The sequence below is a fragment of the Augochlora pura genome, chromosome 3 (genome assembly GCF_028453695.1).
Source record: "Augochlora pura isolate Apur16 chromosome 3, APUR_v2.2.1, whole genome shotgun sequence".
Classification (NCBI taxonomy): domain Eukaryota; kingdom Metazoa; phylum Arthropoda; class Insecta; order Hymenoptera; family Halictidae; genus Augochlora; species Augochlora pura.
Genome location: NC_135774.1, coordinates 22,378,828 through 22,396,151, shown reverse-complemented (window position 1 = coordinate 22,396,151; position 17,324 = coordinate 22,378,828). Strand labels below are relative to the sequence as shown.

Genomic DNA, 17,324 nt, shown 5'->3' with positions numbered 1-17,324 from the left:
ATGGGGATAAAAAGAGCTTCATTTTACGTACAAATTTTTCGAACATCTTTACATATTCGGCATTCAATGAGAAATAATTAATGTAACTATTGTACACATACGTATATTGTACCCATTGTATATAGTTTCAACACATGTACATATAACCTGTTTTTGCGTAAGAAATTGCATGTACGCACACCATGCACACAAACATATAAAACACGTGGTCGCTTAAGATTGGTTGAAAGCATGCAGCACTGTTTACTGCGGTTATAAAACGAGATGACGTTTCTCATTTCAATAAGTGTATTTTGTTGAAATGGACAATTATGTCAGAAGTTAACGATTAATAATTAAAAAGGACAACATTCACGTAAGTTAACTAAGTTAACTATTCTTTATGATAATTTGCTTTGCATATTTAACTTTTCATTCACTTAACCTACTCTATCTTTCAATGTAGTGTGAGATTAATTATAATTGGAGAAGTTCGTGAAGTTTACTGATGAAATCGTAATAACATTTAAAAAATCATGAGGCCTGTTCAGAGGAGGCAACAGGGCTTTCAATACGGCATTTATTTGCTCTGTATGCAAGCCCTTAATTTCGGAATTGATAAAATTCCACCAGCTACTTTGATTACGATCCTTGGTCAAGTAAGTATTTTCGTTAATTTAATATAGTTGCTAAACTAGATTACTAAGTTCAGTTCTCTGTTTAAATTACAACAACAATGAACGCATTATAATGATGACAAAATATAGAAAATAAATTTTTCTTTTGCCAGGTTTTATTATATGTTGGTGTAATAAAAGTTCCTTGGAATGCAGACGAAGTATGCATATCCGCGATAAAAGTATTCAAACATCGAAATTGGAAATCTTTCATAGTATCTAGTTTTGAACATGGTTCTGATATGCACTTATACTATAACATGGTCTCTTTGATCTTAAAAGGTGCCTACTTAGAACCCATGTATGGAACACCAAATTTTACTATATTATTGAGCATTCTTACACTCGGATGTAGTGCTATGTATGCAAGCTTAGGATATGCCTTAATGCAATTAACAGGAGATTATGGGTACTACACTCAATGCGCTATTGGATTTTCTGCAGTTTTGTTTGCATTAAAGGTAATTGTAATTTGTGAGGAACAGGATAGAATTCATGATGTCGGCGGCTTTAGAATACCCAGTAAAATTGCTGTTTGGGTGGAATTGATTTTAATTCATCTTTTGGTACCACAGTCTTCGTTTATTGGGCATCTTGGGGGTATTTTGATCGGTTGTTTGTATTGCTATACTTTCATTGGTGAAACAATAGATAATATAATATGTAATTTAAGTGGTATGCCTATTATACATGAAGAACAATTTTACAGACGACGAAATTCATTTCTTTCATAACATTTGAAGTAACAAAATTTTTATAAGGAATATACAGCAATAGATTCAAAAATATTCTTATTGATGAATTTGACACCTGTTTTAAATAAATTGATTCATCAAATTGTAAATTAAAATATGTATAGATAAATGTACAGAATATTTATAAATTACTTATCATAAATGACTTGTATTTATAGTATTCATACGTTAAAAAAATTGATTAATAGTTTATTTAATTTATTACACATTAATCTAGAAAATATTGTAACATTTCTAATTTTGCTAAAGTTTTAAATGTGTAATTCTGAAGGTGATGAATTATCTTTGAGGTGTTTGTACATAGTATGTCTATCTGTATGTATTAATATATGTATATACATACATATACTTATAAGAAATGGTACATAAAAAATAGATGTGATTTATATATTCTTTACGTATTTTTGTTATACTGTATAAAATAATAAATTAATTTTCTATCAATATAATTTTACACCTCATTTACATCTTTATCAACATATATATTCTTCGGCATTACATAATACATTAAAGTTTATCTACATTATCGTAACTTAAATATAACAAAACTGATGTATGAAAATTTTGCTAGATTCTCAGTCCGTTTCTCGATTGCGAAGTAAAAATTCAATTCACCAATCTCTCGTAACTTTATTAACAGAATTTAAAGATTTCATACAAGTTGTATAATTTAACATTGAGTATTTTAGATCTCAATTCCGGATTCAGTATCGATGCCACTAAAAAAATGTAATGACAATAATAAGTATAATGCAATGATATAGAAAATGTATTAATAAATGAATAAAGAAACCTACAAACTGTCCTATCATCCATTCTGTGAGGTATATCATAAAATATGAAGTATGAACACATTCTTCGCAACGTCGTTAAATCACACTGTATTTCTCCTGTAGTTAAGTATGATTTGATGCACGATTTCAGATCTGAAAAACGAAAATAAAGAATAGCATCGGACCAAAGGTAGAATAATTGTAATTAAAGGAGACAGAATAATTACCATTTTCCCAACTATCTATAATATACGAAATTTTTTGTACAATTGCTTTCACGCTTTCAGCATTTAGTAACGGTTTCCTATTATCTGTATACGATCGTTTCAATACTTGAGACGAAACAAGTTTTATTTGCCACACAGAGAAACTATTCGGTTCTCTTTCAATAATTTCTATGCTCTTTAACAAATTTACCCACAAAGGAAGAAGGGTCACCTTATCTTTTATCACGCATTCATAAACAATTATAGCAAACGTGTGCAAAAAATGTTTCTCGAACTCTGTCATGTCAAAATGTTGTCCTTCGAATTTAGACGAATTATTGACGTTTTTTAAACCAGACGACAACTCTGCAATTTCCATTTTCTCGATAGATGAATCCGATCGTTCATTCCAGCTACCACTTATCCTTTCGGATACATCGCTCAAGCTCTGACTTAAATATCCAGAACTACTTTTAGCTAAACTACTGTAAGACTGTGCAGTCAAGTTACTGTCAATATTAGTCTTGTCTTTTTTAGGCTGCTGTAAAAAGTATTTCACTATATTCAATACAGTTTTATTGTTTGTAAATGAGGTCACAGATTCAGGACGAGCAGCCCAAGCAATCACATTTTCTGTTGTTAACGTTTGTGCAATTAAACTTCTAAATCCCTGCAATATTTAACAATATAATATTAATACTTGGAAGATTAATGTGACTATTAAACTAGATAAAGTAAAAGTATTTACGTGAGGATCTTCTATGTACGGTAAACAACCAGCTCTCTGTTTAACATCCAACGGTTCGCTTTTTGTAAGCATATTTTCGAGATGCTGCCAGTTATGACCTTTCTCGAAAACAATTTCCCAGTATCGTTCATCTTTCAGTTCGATCTTTTTAAGACTGGACAACTGTGGTAACAAACATGGTGATTGAAGTATTAAATCTTGTCCCTCGGCTTGCTTTTCCGATTCGAATGTTAAGTGTACTTTGCTATAACAATACTGACGACTATCAATGTCTCTAGGTAAAATAACACGTGGTTCTGCAGCCAACACATACAGGTGTCTCAATGCTTGTAAATGATATCTAGAAACATACAATTAAATAGCAAAAAGGTACTACAGTCACTGCATAATATAACAATTTCTACGACTAAATTTAAATAGTATACAAACCTGTTATCATTACTGTGAGTTGGAAATTTTGGGAAAAGAGAGATTATAAGTGCAGCTACAGCACTGGGGCTATTGGAGAGGGTATACATTCCTCCTCCTAGAAACAAAAGACCAAGAGCCATGTGCGTTGCTAAATGAGAACCATATGTAACGACACTGCTTGCTGGGCCTACGCGAGTTCTCACGTGTCGGCATATTCTCATGATCTGTAAAATTATAAGTATTGCAAAATGCTAAGAATACATAAAATTGAGAAGTATTAAATATCCTACCTCTAAATCACCCGACCCCGCCATTACAACGGCAGCTGAGAGTAAAGTAACGTTTAAGCAGGTTTCAATAGTTGATTTTCCTGCCAGTTCCGCAATAGTTTTATGTGACAAAGCAGTAAACATTTGAGCATAGTTGTATAAAGTTTTAAATGCATTTCTGTTAGCGGTGCCTGCATACTTCAAGCCTAAAGCCATGCAAGCTCCCGCAATAATATTGCAATATGCTTGGCTGTATTTCAATGAATATCATTATTAATCAATATAAGAAAAAGACAGAACGTAAATGTTTTTATAAAAACAATATACTAACTTCATGGTTTCCAAATCTACATTCTGTGCTATTTCGGATGTCGGCTTTTGTAATCGGTATTTATAAACAATATTAGGTACGTGACTAGATACCCAAGATTTTGTTGGTTCAATCTCGTTCCAAAGTATAAGTGATTTTGCTAATATTCGCAGTAACAAAAAATCAGGTCGTATAAAATCGAGTAAATACTGAGTGTCGGGGGCCTGCATCCATTCTGCAACGGCCCGATTTCCAGTATTGAAGTACATAAGACCTAGAGCTATAGTTGCTCCTGGACTGGTCACGTCAATATTTATAGAATCACCTTCTCTAATTTGATAACTAAAATCATCAAATAGATAAGCTACAGAAGTCGTTCTATAAAAAAATAATTTGTATAACATAAATGTAATTACCTAGGTGATTTGTATTTGTCTTTTTGTGAACCAGTAAAAGGCCTGACGTGTCCACCTACCATATAATAGTGTAAAGTATCAGGGATACTAGTTAGATCTGGTCCACCGCCGCTTCCTAGTACAACTAAACCCAATGCTAATCCTGCCGCTAACGAGTAAGACTCTCTGTCTACACAATTTTTGATTTCTGGCCCTGGTGGTCTACCTGAATTCACCAAATTATAATCAAACATTCAATCAACGCTTATAAATTTATAGTACTTACCAATTTCTGATAATAAAGCGTGTGAAATGTGCCTGTGAGCAGTACCCTGGTATACCAAACCAACCCCCATTAATGCGGCAACTTGAACGTTGTGATGAACACTTAATTCGATGCTCGTTGGAGGCAATAATGTTTCAACGTGAAGTGACAACAATTTAGTCATAGAAACATTCATTGTGCCACGATGCGTCGCTGATAATCCCAGTAAAAGACCAACACTAGTAGCTTCGTGACATTCTACTAAATATTCGTACATATTAAAGGGTGCTAAATTTTTCAGATGGCCATTCAATCCAAGAGCCATCAGAAAACCTGAATGCTCAATGCCAAATTCTCCTTGTTGTTGCTTATTGTATACTATCCACGTTGAATCAATATTCGACGCGTTTGGGTGAATACGAAGCCCTGCAGCTACGCCATTGTGAAACAGAGGCCACAAATTCATATTTGGAGGAACATCGATATGAGCCAATTCTACGGTGGTCCCACGTGGAGGTGCTTTTCCTACCAATAAAATAATATTTTTGTAATACCGATTTCCGCATGGTTTAGTAATTTCGTTTTTGTCTCATACCAGTTAAACATAGTCGTGGAATTGGTAACTGTTCTGTAATAATAGGTGTCGACGTTCTTAACGTAAACATGCCTCGAGCCACAGGAAGTGCCATTGTCCTCGTACACAATGCATGCAAATGTTTTTCTTGTTCTTCTATAAACTCATGATCACTCACGTCTGGCCTTTGTACTATTGCTATTCTCACTGGTTTAGAAGAATTAAGAAGTTTTCGTACTTCTGTTACTCTGTGGTCTTTGTTGAATCTTAACTTTAATACAACATCATCGAATTCCATCCCATCGTCTTGTTCAGGATCTTTGATGGAATAGTTTTTTCCTTCATTTTCCGAGTGCCGATTCGATGCAGATGATTTTAAATGCATGTCTAATGCTGCCAAATCTTGACGATCTATCAATTCGTATGCCTGCATGGGCCAATTCGATGGAGGCCGTTCTCTACACCTGTACATTACATCCTTCAACAGTAATGATATACCAGGGGGCAAGATTTCAAGATCTTTTTTGGTCATACCTGAGAACAAATACTGGAAGTAACGAAAATTCATATTTTTAATGAAAACCATTTTGAATTTCAAGTTTCTCGGACTCACCCATTTCATGGTACATCAACACTATCCTATCTATTGTAGAGTACTCAACTTTTCGAAATATTTCTTTCTCATGTTTCGTTCCATTATCTTGGAAATCTATTCGACTACCAACTGGTATTACATGCTTCACAAACTTATCCATTTCCGGTATATTCGTTTCATTCTCGTGCGCTATTAGCGCAGTTAAGTAAACTATATTCTTTGTTCTCGGATTAACTTGACTTATATAGGGGAATGGCGTGATTTCTCTTCTGTTTAATAAATTGTCTAAAGTCTCAAATATATTCGGCGGTTTCGGTTGAATGTAATTTGGTACAGAAATCTTCAGTAAGTCCGACTCATTTATTTGAGACGTAGCGTCTCGTACGTGATAAAGAGTCGGAAAATCTAAAAAGTAGTGATGCGAATATATTTCAAATTTCAAATCCACACTCAGCTGATACAGTAGTTGTGCGAGTAGTGGTAAGCTTTCTGACATTACGCAATTCAATTTTAATTCTTCGTATAAGAGATGCAATGAGAACAGAACTAGTGGAAAATATGGGAATAAAATGGATTGTATGTTAATTCTTCCCGTAGTAGTTGATTCCATAGCATTTGGCACCGATGTCCGCAGAGTATTGGACGTTTTCTGGAGACCAAGTATATTTGAAGTAAAACTTTGCGAATTCCCATTTTTAATTGAATGCACTACGTACATCCAATCGTCAATAGACCCTGAGTTGTTTGTTTTCTGTTTTTTCGGCACTACCATTGGACTGTTGCGTTCAGCAAGTTGGTCGTTTTCATTTCTTTGGATTAATTGTAACTTTTCTACTTCATAGCCCAATAATGTAAATAAAACTACAAGAAAATGATACCACTCCTGTTCCGGTGAAAAATCTTGAGGTCCAGGAGCATTTCGAGCGCCATACCATTTTACCAATAGCTGCATTGCCAAATCTTTCTGCAGAACACTTCTCAACGTTTGTAAACATTTAGTAACTGTAAAGAGATATCAAATAACTATTAGTAACAAAATACAAACAATGTCTTTATTATAAATTGCGTATAATACACGTTTCTTGTTACCTAAAGGAGAAGTACTAGACGTAGGTAAAGTTATTCGAAAATAATTCTTGTTACCATATTCTAAAGTAACCTTATTCCCTACAGCTTCTTTTAAAACAAGATAATTGGAATCTACTACAGAATTTTCTAACAAAATCGGAGGTCTTGCACAGTTTCCTCCTACTGGACTTAGTAAGTGCAATCCTTCCTCAAATTTAAGATCATGTACAGTAGTACAACTTTGAGAGATCAGTGAACTTCGTCGTGGAAACGGAGAGCTTAATTTAGTATTAATACTGGATAAGAAATAATTGCATCCGGTTAAATTTGGAAGAATTCCTGTGACATGTAACTTTCCAACACATATCACACCGGAATACAACACCACACCATTAGATAAATCCATTATAGCTATCATATGCAAATTCTGTAAAAAACATAAAATAAAGAAAATAACATATTTTATTCTTAACACAATAATTACACACGAATATATTGATAAAGATGAAAATTAATACTGACTGGTATACTAACTGCATCCTTTGCTACAATACTTGTCACCATGCCAAAAATAATTTGTTGTTGCTTGTTGGTTTTTTCAAGTCTCACCAGAAATAGTTGTGATCGTTGTGGGACCAAATAGCACAAGTAACTCTGCCCAACAAGATCTGACGATAAAAAAACTTTAGATGCCGGTCCAGATACAACTTCCCTTAAAAAGGATGATATTGTTAGTTCTAACAATGTAGTAATTTGGTACAACATTATCTGACTTACTTCCTAGTTAAAACCCAAAGGAATTGGAAACACAAAGGAAATCTGTAATAGGGTATATAAAGATGGGATTCTAAAAGATTCACAATATAGACAAAGTACAATACTTACTTTGGAATTCCGACATTTTCAGTCCAGACATGATCGAGACAAATTTCAGGACACAAAGGCTTACTGGATGCAACAATATCTTGCAATTGTATGTTGCTACAGCTACCAACAGGACTGTTTTGTACATGACTCAATGCAGATGCCATAATCGCATGGTGTAATCTGGTGTGATGAATGACAGAAGTAGGTGGTGCTCCAAGTAATGGTGAAAAGGCAGAGTGAGTGGGTGATTGACAACGTGAAATAGTTGCCATTGGACTCTGAGATCTAGAATGTTGTTGTTGCTGTTGTTGCGAAGGAGACGGTCCTCCCGAACAAGTGGTAGTATACGATGTACGAGAACCAAATGGACTATTTGTTATGCCTAGTCCCACAGTACTTAATTGCGCGTTCGGTACTCCTAAATTACGATTATTCGATACAGATATTTATAAAAGTTCTTCAAAATCATTTCGATAAAGGAAAAACGAAGACCTTACCAAATATACTTAAGTATCCTTTACTTGTACAACTTTTGTTATACGAAAGACTATTTCCAAAGTTCATTGGCGATACACTTGCTGACTGATTGAATACGCTAGAAGTGGTATCATTACTACCACAGACCACTTGACACTCTTCTATTAGTGCTTTACGAATTTTATATACAGAATGCAATCCAGTCTTTGTATCATATATCACAGCTAAAGATGGTTCAGAACTGGTAAATACAATTCTCTGATTTGAATCATACATGTACGATATACTTCCTACAAGTATTATTATGTTTATATAAAAAAGACTTGAATTAATCTGAATATTATAAGAGAATACATAAAGATAGTAATAGTACCATGTTTAATAAGTACAGGGCAAATTTCATCTAAAGGATGCATTAGCGAAAATGCTACTGGTAAATTTGTGTCACTGTGCAACTGTAACTTGTTTCCATCTAATGAAGTATATCTGCAAGCAATAAATAAGATTGAAAATATTGTTTCTTAATAAGTCTTGGAAAATTGAAACAGACCTTATCTCGGATGATGGAACTTGTGACTTCTCTAATAAAATTCCATATTTTGTAGGCCAAACTGCAGACACCTAAGTCACAACGCAATTTTAAATTTGTCTTCTAAAAAGACTTTATTCTATTGTTACATTTCATTTTTACCTGAAACTGTAAACTGGATACATAATCTTCGCCAGTTTCTGCAAATACTTTTAGCGTATAAGAATCAATTAAGCATATACATTCTACCACGTTATTGTTACACTCGTCATCCTCTGATTCTTTTCCTTTTAACAATCGATTGGGTATACTTGTATGGAATTTACACCATAGAGCATGTTTAATGTCTGTTTCACAAGTATAAGTTGTTTGTAACACACGAGTATTTTGACTACCCTTTGAATGAATTGCAACTTTGCCTGAGCAATATAATTCTTCTTCTCCACATAAATCATTCTCACGTACGATCCAGAAATCTTTCTGTACATTTCAATAGTTTTATTTATTTGTTTATTAGAAACTCCAGCATTAAAGATGCTAATTTGTTATGATTGGAATAATTAAAAATCATTGTAATCCACCATACAAAATGTTAACAACTTACCAGTGATCTATCTGAAATATTTACTTGACTAAATTTTTGTAACAAAATATTCTCTCCAGCGGCAGTTTGATTATTTAATACATGTTGACTAACTATTGGTTCAGGATGCCTTAAAATTGTCTGTCTTCCACCAGGAGTATACTCCTTCAACGAAAACATTATACGGGTAAAATTATCATCATATAATGGTACAATATTAAATAACGGAAGAAATGATTCGTGTTGATTGTACGTTTCTTAACCTAAACACTTCGTGACTTACCACCGGTTCTGAGGCGGCAATCATCTTTTTCCTAGTTTCATCCAGATTTGCAGACTGTAGTAATTAAAAGCTAGGAAGACGATACTAATAGATATTTATTTAAGACTATCTTCCAAAGTTGATTGAAATTGCTTTTGTGAATGATATTGTTAAGCGATGGATGCGTCACTATGGACATCGCCATATTCGAATATGCATACGTATATGTACCATACACAACCGATGTACATCATATGGCACACACACACGTACACGTGTGTATACAGGGTGTCTCAGGTTTTAATGTTCAAACTTTGTCAGTGTATTCTATAGCACAAAGTAAAAAAAATATTATGTAAACATAGGTCACATAGAGCTTTATTAAGAAGTTATAACAAAAATTCAGACGAGGAATAGTAATCAACTTGTTGTTACTGCAAGCATTGGCTTGAATAGATGAACAATATTGTATTTTTCAGTGTGTTTATATAAGCTATGTTTACTATCTGAGATCACCAAAGCTCTATACAACTTATGTTTACATAACATTTTTTTTTTACTTTGTGCCATAAAATACACTGACAAAGTTTGAACATTAAAACCTGGGACACCCTGTATATATGTATATACATATGTTCTGAAATGTCTACGCACTATTTACGTACATATATGTATAAGTTAAATGCATCGTTAATTAAACGTTACGATACTATTACGATAAAATTGTGTAATAAATACACCACCTTAATAATACTTTTCGTGAACCTTCTTGATCATGGAAAACATTGCATGATTTATTTGTTACTGCAGAAATGTGACGCCACCACCAACTATGACAATTATACACATGGCAATAATTACTTATACGTGTAAATGTTTATAGATTTATTTTACCAAAGTATATTTACAAATACTTTGCAAAATTGTTACTGCAGGTAGAAATTACATTATCCTTTCATTATAACGTTAAATCGATCGACTAAAGCACTTAACTTTTTTTTAGTTCAATAAAAACTGATCGCTATGTTATATTAAATATAACAAAACTATAAATAGTATAAAAAACATAAATACATACATATAGGTATATTGCGGATGTAGTATTTCAAAAATAAACACTTTCAAATTTATAAATAAATACGGAATTTAATTTCACTAAACATTGAAATTTGGAAATTTGTCTATGTACATTTCCAAGGAACCGTAAGAAATAATAGAAATCTCATAAAAACAGAATAAGAAATTTATTGTATAATTGCGACTGAAAATAAATATCATGATTTTTTACGACTATTCAATTACAAAATAAATCATATTGCATGCGTGTTTCGTGATTCCTTGGAGTATTATTCTCATTTAAAAGAGAAAGTTAAAACGCATTTGAAAAGAAATTGCAATATTAAAAGCATTAAGAAAGCACTGCCAACACGGACATGTCGATCTTTGTGCTGAGTGTGCCATTATTTATGTGTTGTACTTAATTTATGTGTCATTGAAATTTTCCATTTTTCTAAATTATATTCAGAATGTTTTACGATGAATCGCTCTCATACCAGCTTCTTCGTATTCCCTTTTACTAACCCACATCTTCTTAAATGTATCTAAAGAAGCTAAAATGGACCCACCAATCCAGGTGCTATACAATCGTTCTTGAGGCGCCGATATCTAAGCATTACAATAGAATGACAATGTTAAGAGAACTTGTTGTAATAAAGGATAAAATTTAAATTGAATGAATTTTTATATGTACCCTAATTTTGACTTCCTTTGGTGCCATTTTACGAATTTCAGATAACAGTCTGTCACCAAATCCCTAGTGTACAAACAATGCATATAAAAATATTATTCAGTCACATCAGATTTGAATAACTTTATACTTACACGGAATAGTGTTGATCCTCCGGACAAGACAATGTTCTGGAATAATACTTTCCTCAAATCTATATCAGACTTCTGAATGGAATATGTTAACACTTCATGGAGTCCTTCATATTCTTCACCGATCAAATCTGGTCTAAAGAGCACTTCGGGAGCTCGAAACCGAGCTGGACCAATCTGTTATAAAAAAAGTATTGTACTCTGCATATATGACGTGATATGACGCAATATTCAAATTAGCTTAAAATACTTTATACTATTAGGAAGGGCCTGCAGTTATAATTATAATGAAGAATTAAATTGCTACTAACTGAAATAATTACCTCTAAGTAACTACCATCGGGCAATAAATATTGAAACTTCTCTGTATCGACTGTTTCCTCTTTCTGAGGATTACTAGCGAGATAGCATATACGTTCTTTAATTGTCCTAACAATTTCAAATTCTGCTGTTGTTTTGAAATTAATACCCTCTTTACGTAGAAGGAGTCGAAGATGTCTTGTAACATCACGGCCTGCTATATCGACCCTCATAATACTATGAGGCATAGCAAAACCTTCATAAATAGGTACCGCATGCGTGACACCATCTCCTGAATCTAAAACAACTCCAGTCGTTCGTCCTGTAGCGTATCTATCAAATTAAAAAAATAACAATTACATTTACTGTGGCATTATATCTATAAATGATATTATTTCAAATCAAAAATGAATAAGTCAAATACCTACAGACTAAGCACAGCTTGCATTGAGATAAATAAAGCTGGTACATTGAATGTGTCAAAAAATATTTCTGCTGCTTTTTCACGATTTTTTCTTGGATTAAGAGGTGCTTCCGTTAGTAAGACTGGATGTTCTTCACTAAACGTAGCTAATTGTTCTTTACTATATATGTAAGACCAAATTCTTTCCATATCATTCCAGTCTGTAACAACTCCATGTTCCATTGGATAATTGAGAGATAAAAGGCCACGATGTTCTTCTGCGACTAGACCCATAAACGTATTTCCTTCCAAAGCACCAGCCATAATACGAGTGTGTTTGGGTCTTCCAATACTACAAAATATCATTATCAAAAGATCACGATAATTAAATATCAATGAACTTAAATAATTTATAGCATATTTATAATTTTTGGTATTCTGTTTGTATAAAAAAAAGAAAACGAAAAAATCTTCATGCAGGTTAGCCTTTTTTGTTGAGTTACTTTACCACTTATTGGTACCACTAAGCAAACATTCTAGGAGATAGTATAGAAAAATCTACTTACTAATTGGGAAAACTGCATTTTGGTATCTGATCACCTGCAAATCCTGCTTTGATTACTCCTGAACCCTAAAAAGCCCAAACGATTACACAGTCACATAATTACCGTTCTGAAATTGAAGACGTTGCAACAATTTTACAAAGATCGTCAAATTTATTTGCTATCTGGTCGAAGTATAAGTCGAAAAAATTTGGTCCACAAAATTTAATAACATAATCGATGCAAATCATTTCAAGGAGAAAGTTCGAAATTTTGGAGTTTCTTAGGAGCCGACATTATGGTATGATTCAATTTGACATACCGAAACAAGGAACGTAAAACATTAAACAATTTTTAAATTTAATAAGTCACTTACATTATCGATTACCACAGGCTGATTAATTATGACATCATAGGGCTCCATAATTATTTGGAAAATGTACTGTTTTATGTAAGAACTTCAAAAATTCACAACTGTAACCCCTCAGTCACACACCTATTCTCTGGTGAGATTTGAAGTCAGTTATTGACAGCTAGACGAAACAAAATCACTTCTTCCGACTAGTCTCAAACAGTGTTGCCAATAGAAAATTAAAACTAAAGCTTCAATCGGTGAAACCGGTAGATTTAAGCCACCAGATATGCAAGTGATACAAATAATATTAAATAATCAGACATTATGTATTTAAAGAAAATGTACTTGTACGACATTGATATACATAAATATTTGAAACGTGTTTATTTTTAAAATAATTTAACATTACAGCGTAGTTTTTGTTTAACGAATCGCAGCCAAAATCTGAAAGTTGCTTATGTGTTTGACTATTTCAAACAACGACTTTTCCTTTTAAAATTAGTTAGATAATTACTTTTCTATGTATACGTGTCTAAATGTGCAAATAACAGACACAATTAATGTTTAAAAACCAATATAATATAAATAATTTGCAAGCTAATATTATGCAAGTATAATATAAAAAATATAAAAATTATATTACTTTCCCTCAATTAAAAGTACCTTAATGTACCAAATAGTCTCCACACATAATAAACTTTGCATAGTCGCAATGTGCGAGTAAGTGTTTGAACATATTTTTGTGCACTCTAAATGCAACTCTATTGCATTATTTCGTAAAACATATACACCTATAAGTTACCAAAATTTCATATTATGGAAAATATTCTGTTTCATGCAAGCAATTTTGATAATTTATAGGATTTGTCATATGTTATTACATTCTCTGCAGACATTAAGAGAGTCTTTTGATTTTGCTATTACTAAACGAAAACAAATGGAAGTATTCGGAACTATGTGTAATATAAAAAGGAAACTAATAGATTTCTGCCATAAGTAGAACAGTTAAAGATGTCCAACCAGTAAATGGATGGCTTCCTTTACCATCTCCATTAACGTCTCCATAATTTTCCCATACATATCCAGACTTTTTATACTTTTTGATGATATTCTGTATCAAATTTAGCCTTAAATTCTGATAAATAATTTTCGCTTTTTCTTGATACGGTCCTTCTATATTGGAATAATAATGAGTTGCTCTTACTGTTAAGTAATTCATATTCATCCAAATCGCACCTCTCCAATAAGGAGCATCATGTTCGGTGTTATATTTCATGTATAATGGAGATGTCTTCGCGAGTGAACGTAGGCCATATGTAGTCCATAGAAGATTAGGATTCGTTAAATCTTCTAACACTTTACCTAATTGCGGAGATTCAGGATCAATAATTTGTAAAATATATGGGAATAATGAGATGTAACCAAAAGATGAGTCTACATATTTTAAAGTCGGATCTTCTAAAACAATACGTATCATTTCTGATGATTGCACTTGGGATCTCGGAGGTGAAGGTTGTCTTCTTAATGTTACTTTATCTGTATGCAAGCCAAAATCAGCATAAGTCTGTGTATTCGGCGACCAGTGTAATTTATTTAATAAATTATTATCCGATAGATATCGATACGTCTCCTGATACTTATCATTAGGATTATTTATAATATCACTAATCTGATACATGATATCAGCGGCAGCTGCGATCCAACAACGTAAATCAACGTGTCGTTCGTCAATGTTTGGATGAGATGCTCTTGGATAATCATCTAAACCAGATGTAAGGGTTTTTGGATTCAATTCTCTATTCGTAGTACCATCCCTGCCTCGCCATCTATACGTGCTTGGCAAATCCCCTGTTTGTGTGGTGTTAAACCAATTGAACCACGTCTGAAGACGAGGATACAATCTGTCAAGGAATTGAAAATGATTCTCCAATATTTCCTTTTGATTGTGTTTAAGAATAAACTGTAGTGTTAAAAAGAACATGGGCGGATTGGCATTTGTGTTGATTTGAGTGACAAACTCTTCTGGAACTTTTGCTAGAGCTTCTTGACTCAAAATCATTTCTCTTGGTATCCATCCTTCAACGTTCATTAAATCGAACCAGTGATTTATAATATCTAGTTCAATTTCTAAATCCCACGTCGATATCAGTAAGCCATGGAAACCTTCGTCCCATAGAAAACCTCGCGGGAAAAAGCTTCTACTCGGTACAGCAGTATACAAAGGTGCTTTCCAGTAAGGCACAGGTCCTTTAGTATATTGGCTTTGCACTTGCGAAGTTCCATAAAAATAGCCTATGGAACCTACCATGTTCGACAGTGCCATTTTCGCAAACTTTATTTCTTCGTCCGTATAACTCTTTTCAGCCAATTTAAAGACTTTTTCAAATTTTTGGTTGAATAATCTTCTCTGCATTTCTAGAGCGCGCTCGTAATTTTTACCAACTAATTTATCACCTCTATTTATAAAACTCCCAGACTCATAACTGACTTCTATTGAAAAAGGAATTCTTCCTGTTATTTGCGATACAATAAAGTTTGCATCTTTCTTCTTTCCATCTACAGCCAGTGGTACTTGTTCACCAGATAAAACTATATGTTTCTTCGTAGATCCTTTATGAGTGGCAACTCTAAAATTCTGAAGAACAGATTCTTTCAAATGGCTCAAACCAGGAGTAACAGTTGCTAAAAACGAGTGCTCCTCCATACTCCCTTGAAGTACGTTAATGTTTATCTTAAATGTGCCCAAACCTTGGGTATTTCCTTCTACACCTGTTATATGTTTCTCATCACCAAGACTGGCTTTAATCCAACCCTTAGTGTGTTCATCAGTGGCAGTGTAAAAGAGTAAAGAAATTTCTTCACCATCTCGTATTTGTTTCTCAGATGTTACAGCGATTCTCGCTGACCAATCTCCACCATGTTTACCACCAGGTCTTTTAACAAATGTAGTATTCAAAATAACTGAATTATCTACTATTTCTTGAACACCAAAATTTCTTCCATCATGTTCCAACCACGCATATCTAAATTAAATTTTTACAGCATTGATTATATAATATATTCTAAATAAAATAAATTAATAAATATAAGATTTTGCTTACCTATCCAATTTGTCTGCTTGTTCACACCAATGTCTAAGGCCACTACCATCCTGACGTAGTAAATGTGGGAAGTACCACATTAATCCTGTTACCAAAGAATGGGGATCCCTTGTTTTTAATCCGAAATATACACCTGGACGATAAGTACCCCAGTATCGATCCGGAACATCTAGTCCAGATACTGTAACTAACTGTTTTCAAATAACACAGCGAGAAAGGTATTGCATTAATAAATTTGATAAAATTATATTTGATATAATGACACATGAAACAAACCTTTTCTACATCATAAGGTGTATTCACTCTAGTTTCCAAATATCCCTTATAACTGAACCAAGTTGCAATAGCAATACATGCAGTTGTAATTGCAGTATTCAACACTGACATTTTAAATTTACTTTCTTTCCTAACATCGTTAGGATTTGGAATTTTGTTTTTTGTTTTTGTAAATTTATCCTGTGTTTTACTCTTGGCCATATTAGTTACTCTAAAAAGAATAATAAATATTGCTTATTTGCCAATAATTTAGTTTCGTTCCACGTGTCATTTCACGTGGAACGAAAACAAATATTTTCTTACAAAAATAAAATAATTTATATATTTTTAAAATATTTGCCAAGTTCTAATATTTTTAAATACTTAAATATATTGTACGAATATATTTTATCCTGACAATGCAAGTCAGAAAGAGTAAGTTTTCAATTCGAATTACAAACTCTGTTTTACATTTACGCGATCAATTCGTTCCTTAAAGGTTATATGTAGGTGATAATAAATTGACTACATACCTGATAAGAACCGAAAAATAGAACACGCAGTGATACTTTTTAAAAAAAGTACGATAAAATGAACGCTTAAATACAAGTTACATTATTCCGTTTTACCGATTTTATCGTAAAGTTATATGAAGTAATAAAATTGGTGAAAACATGTGAGAAAGTAGCGCTACGATTTAAACAATCTTAAACATCAATACATAAGCAATAACATCCAATTGTTATT

The 17,324-nt window shown here is 32.9% G+C and overlaps 4 protein-coding genes across 9 annotated transcripts; 1 reads left to right on the top strand and 3 right to left on the bottom strand.

Annotated features, from left to right (window-relative positions):
- The first annotated feature begins 201 nt into the window (after positions 1 to 201).
- On the top strand, positions 202 to 1,746 carry LOC144478806 (rhomboid-related protein 4). The gene is made up of 3 exons (XM_078197070.1): positions 202 to 355; positions 446 to 638; positions 770 to 1,746. Exons 2-3 carry the CDS (start codon positions 516 to 518, stop codon positions 1,388 to 1,390), a joined length of 744 nt encoding a protein of 247 aa, XP_078053196.1. The 5' UTR covers positions 202 to 355; positions 446 to 515; the 3' UTR covers positions 1,391 to 1,746.
- A 126-nt stretch (positions 1,747 to 1,872) lies between these two features.
- On the bottom strand, positions 1,873 to 9,940 carry Shtd (anaphase promoting complex subunit 1). Of its 2 annotated transcripts, XM_078197068.1 has the most exons (20): positions 9,765 to 9,940; positions 9,503 to 9,646; positions 9,061 to 9,378; positions 8,920 to 8,990; positions 8,743 to 8,855; positions 8,390 to 8,659; positions 7,911 to 8,310; positions 7,548 to 7,737; positions 7,047 to 7,452; positions 5,976 to 6,959; positions 5,384 to 5,896; positions 4,810 to 5,313; positions 4,545 to 4,749; positions 4,150 to 4,470; positions 3,840 to 4,068; positions 3,568 to 3,773; positions 3,139 to 3,478; positions 2,412 to 3,060; positions 2,209 to 2,337; positions 1,873 to 2,130 (listed from the first exon to the last, which is right to left on the bottom strand). In XM_078197068.1, the coding sequence occupies exons 1-20, from the start codon at positions 9,786 to 9,788 to the stop codon at positions 2,045 to 2,047; spliced, it is 6,102 nt and encodes a 2,033-aa protein (XP_078053194.1). In that variant the 5' UTR covers positions 9,789 to 9,940; the 3' UTR covers positions 1,873 to 2,044. The 2 variants fall into 2 exon arrangements, with proteins under 2 accessions (XP_078053194.1, XP_078053193.1); XM_078197067.1 differs by having other exon boundaries at positions 1,873 to 2,337.
- Positions 9,941 to 10,869: 929 nt separating this feature from the next.
- Arp1 (Actin-related protein 1) lies at positions 10,870 to 13,482 on the bottom strand. Its single transcript, XM_078176597.1, has 7 exons — positions 13,243 to 13,482; positions 12,891 to 12,955; positions 12,350 to 12,676; positions 11,945 to 12,254; positions 11,625 to 11,798; positions 11,494 to 11,556; positions 10,870 to 11,408 (listed from the first exon to the last, which is right to left on the bottom strand). Exons 1-7 carry the CDS (start codon positions 13,288 to 13,290, stop codon positions 11,265 to 11,267), a joined length of 1,131 nt encoding a protein of 376 aa, XP_078032723.1. The 5' UTR covers positions 13,291 to 13,482; the 3' UTR covers positions 10,870 to 11,264.
- A 108-nt stretch (positions 13,483 to 13,590) lies between these two features.
- Gcs1 (mannosyl-oligosaccharide glucosidase) lies at positions 13,591 to 17,244 on the bottom strand. Of its 5 annotated transcripts, XM_078176582.1 has the most exons (5): positions 17,111 to 17,244; positions 16,599 to 16,809; positions 16,323 to 16,513; positions 14,660 to 16,244; positions 14,430 to 14,583 (listed from the first exon to the last, which is right to left on the bottom strand). In XM_078176582.1, the coding sequence occupies exons 2-5, from the start codon at positions 16,797 to 16,799 to the stop codon at positions 14,572 to 14,574; spliced, it is 1,989 nt and encodes a 662-aa protein (XP_078032708.1). In that variant the 5' UTR covers positions 16,800 to 16,809; positions 17,111 to 17,244; the 3' UTR covers positions 14,430 to 14,571. The 5 variants fall into 5 exon arrangements, with proteins under 5 accessions (XP_078032703.1, XP_078032705.1, XP_078032707.1 ...); XM_078176577.1 differs by having other exon boundaries at positions 13,591 to 16,244; positions 17,111 to 17,242; XM_078176579.1 differs by lacking the exon at positions 17,111 to 17,244 and adding an exon at positions 16,902 to 17,084 and having other exon boundaries at positions 13,591 to 16,244.
- Positions 17,245 to 17,324: the final 80 nt, after the last annotated feature.

What these genes read in the sequence shown, in the direction of transcription:
- LOC144478806 (XM_078197070.1), top strand. Translation starts at nt 516, where the DNA reads ATGAGGCCTGTTCAGAGGAGGCAACAGGGCTTTCAATACGGCATTTAT. An exon ending in TGATTACGATCCTTGGTCAA is followed by an intron (nt 639 to 769) that starts GTAAGTATTTTC and finishes TTCTTTTGCCAG; the next exon opens with GTTTTATTATATGTTGGTGT.
- Shtd (XM_078197067.1), bottom strand. Translation starts at nt 9,788, where the DNA reads ATGATTGCCGCCTCAGAACCGGTG. An exon ending in AGGATGCAGTTAGTATACCA is followed by an intron (nt 7,453 to 7,547) that starts GTCAGTATTAAT and finishes TGTTTTTTACAG; the next exon opens with AATTTGCATATGATAGCTAT. An exon ending in GTTGATGTACCATGAAATGG is followed by an intron (nt 5,897 to 5,975) that starts GTGAGTCCGAGA and finishes ATTTGTTCTCAG; the next exon opens with GTATGACCAAAAAAGATCTT.
- Arp1 (XM_078176597.1), bottom strand. Translation starts at nt 13,290, where the DNA reads ATGGAGCCCTATGATGTCATAATTAATCAGCCTGTGGTAATCGATAAT. An exon ending in AAATGCAGTTTTCCCAATTA is followed by an intron (nt 12,677 to 12,890) that starts GTAAGTAGATTT and finishes GATATTTTGTAG; the next exon opens with TATTGGAAGACCCAAACACA. An exon ending in CCGATGGTAGTTACTTAGAG is followed by an intron (nt 11,799 to 11,944) that starts GTAATTATTTCA and finishes TTTTTATAACAG; the next exon opens with ATTGGTCCAGCTCGGTTTCG.
- Gcs1 (XM_078176577.1), bottom strand. Translation starts at nt 16,799, where the DNA reads ATGGCCAAGAGTAAAACACAGGATAAATTTACAAAAACAAAAAACAAA. An exon ending in CACCTTATGATGTAGAAAAG is followed by an intron (nt 16,514 to 16,598) that starts GTTTGTTTCATG and finishes ATTTGAAAACAG; the next exon opens with TTAGTTACAGTATCTGGACT. An exon ending in CAAGCAGACAAATTGGATAG is followed by an intron (nt 16,245 to 16,322) that starts GTAAGCAAAATC and finishes AATTTAATTTAG; the next exon opens with ATATGCGTGGTTGGAACATG.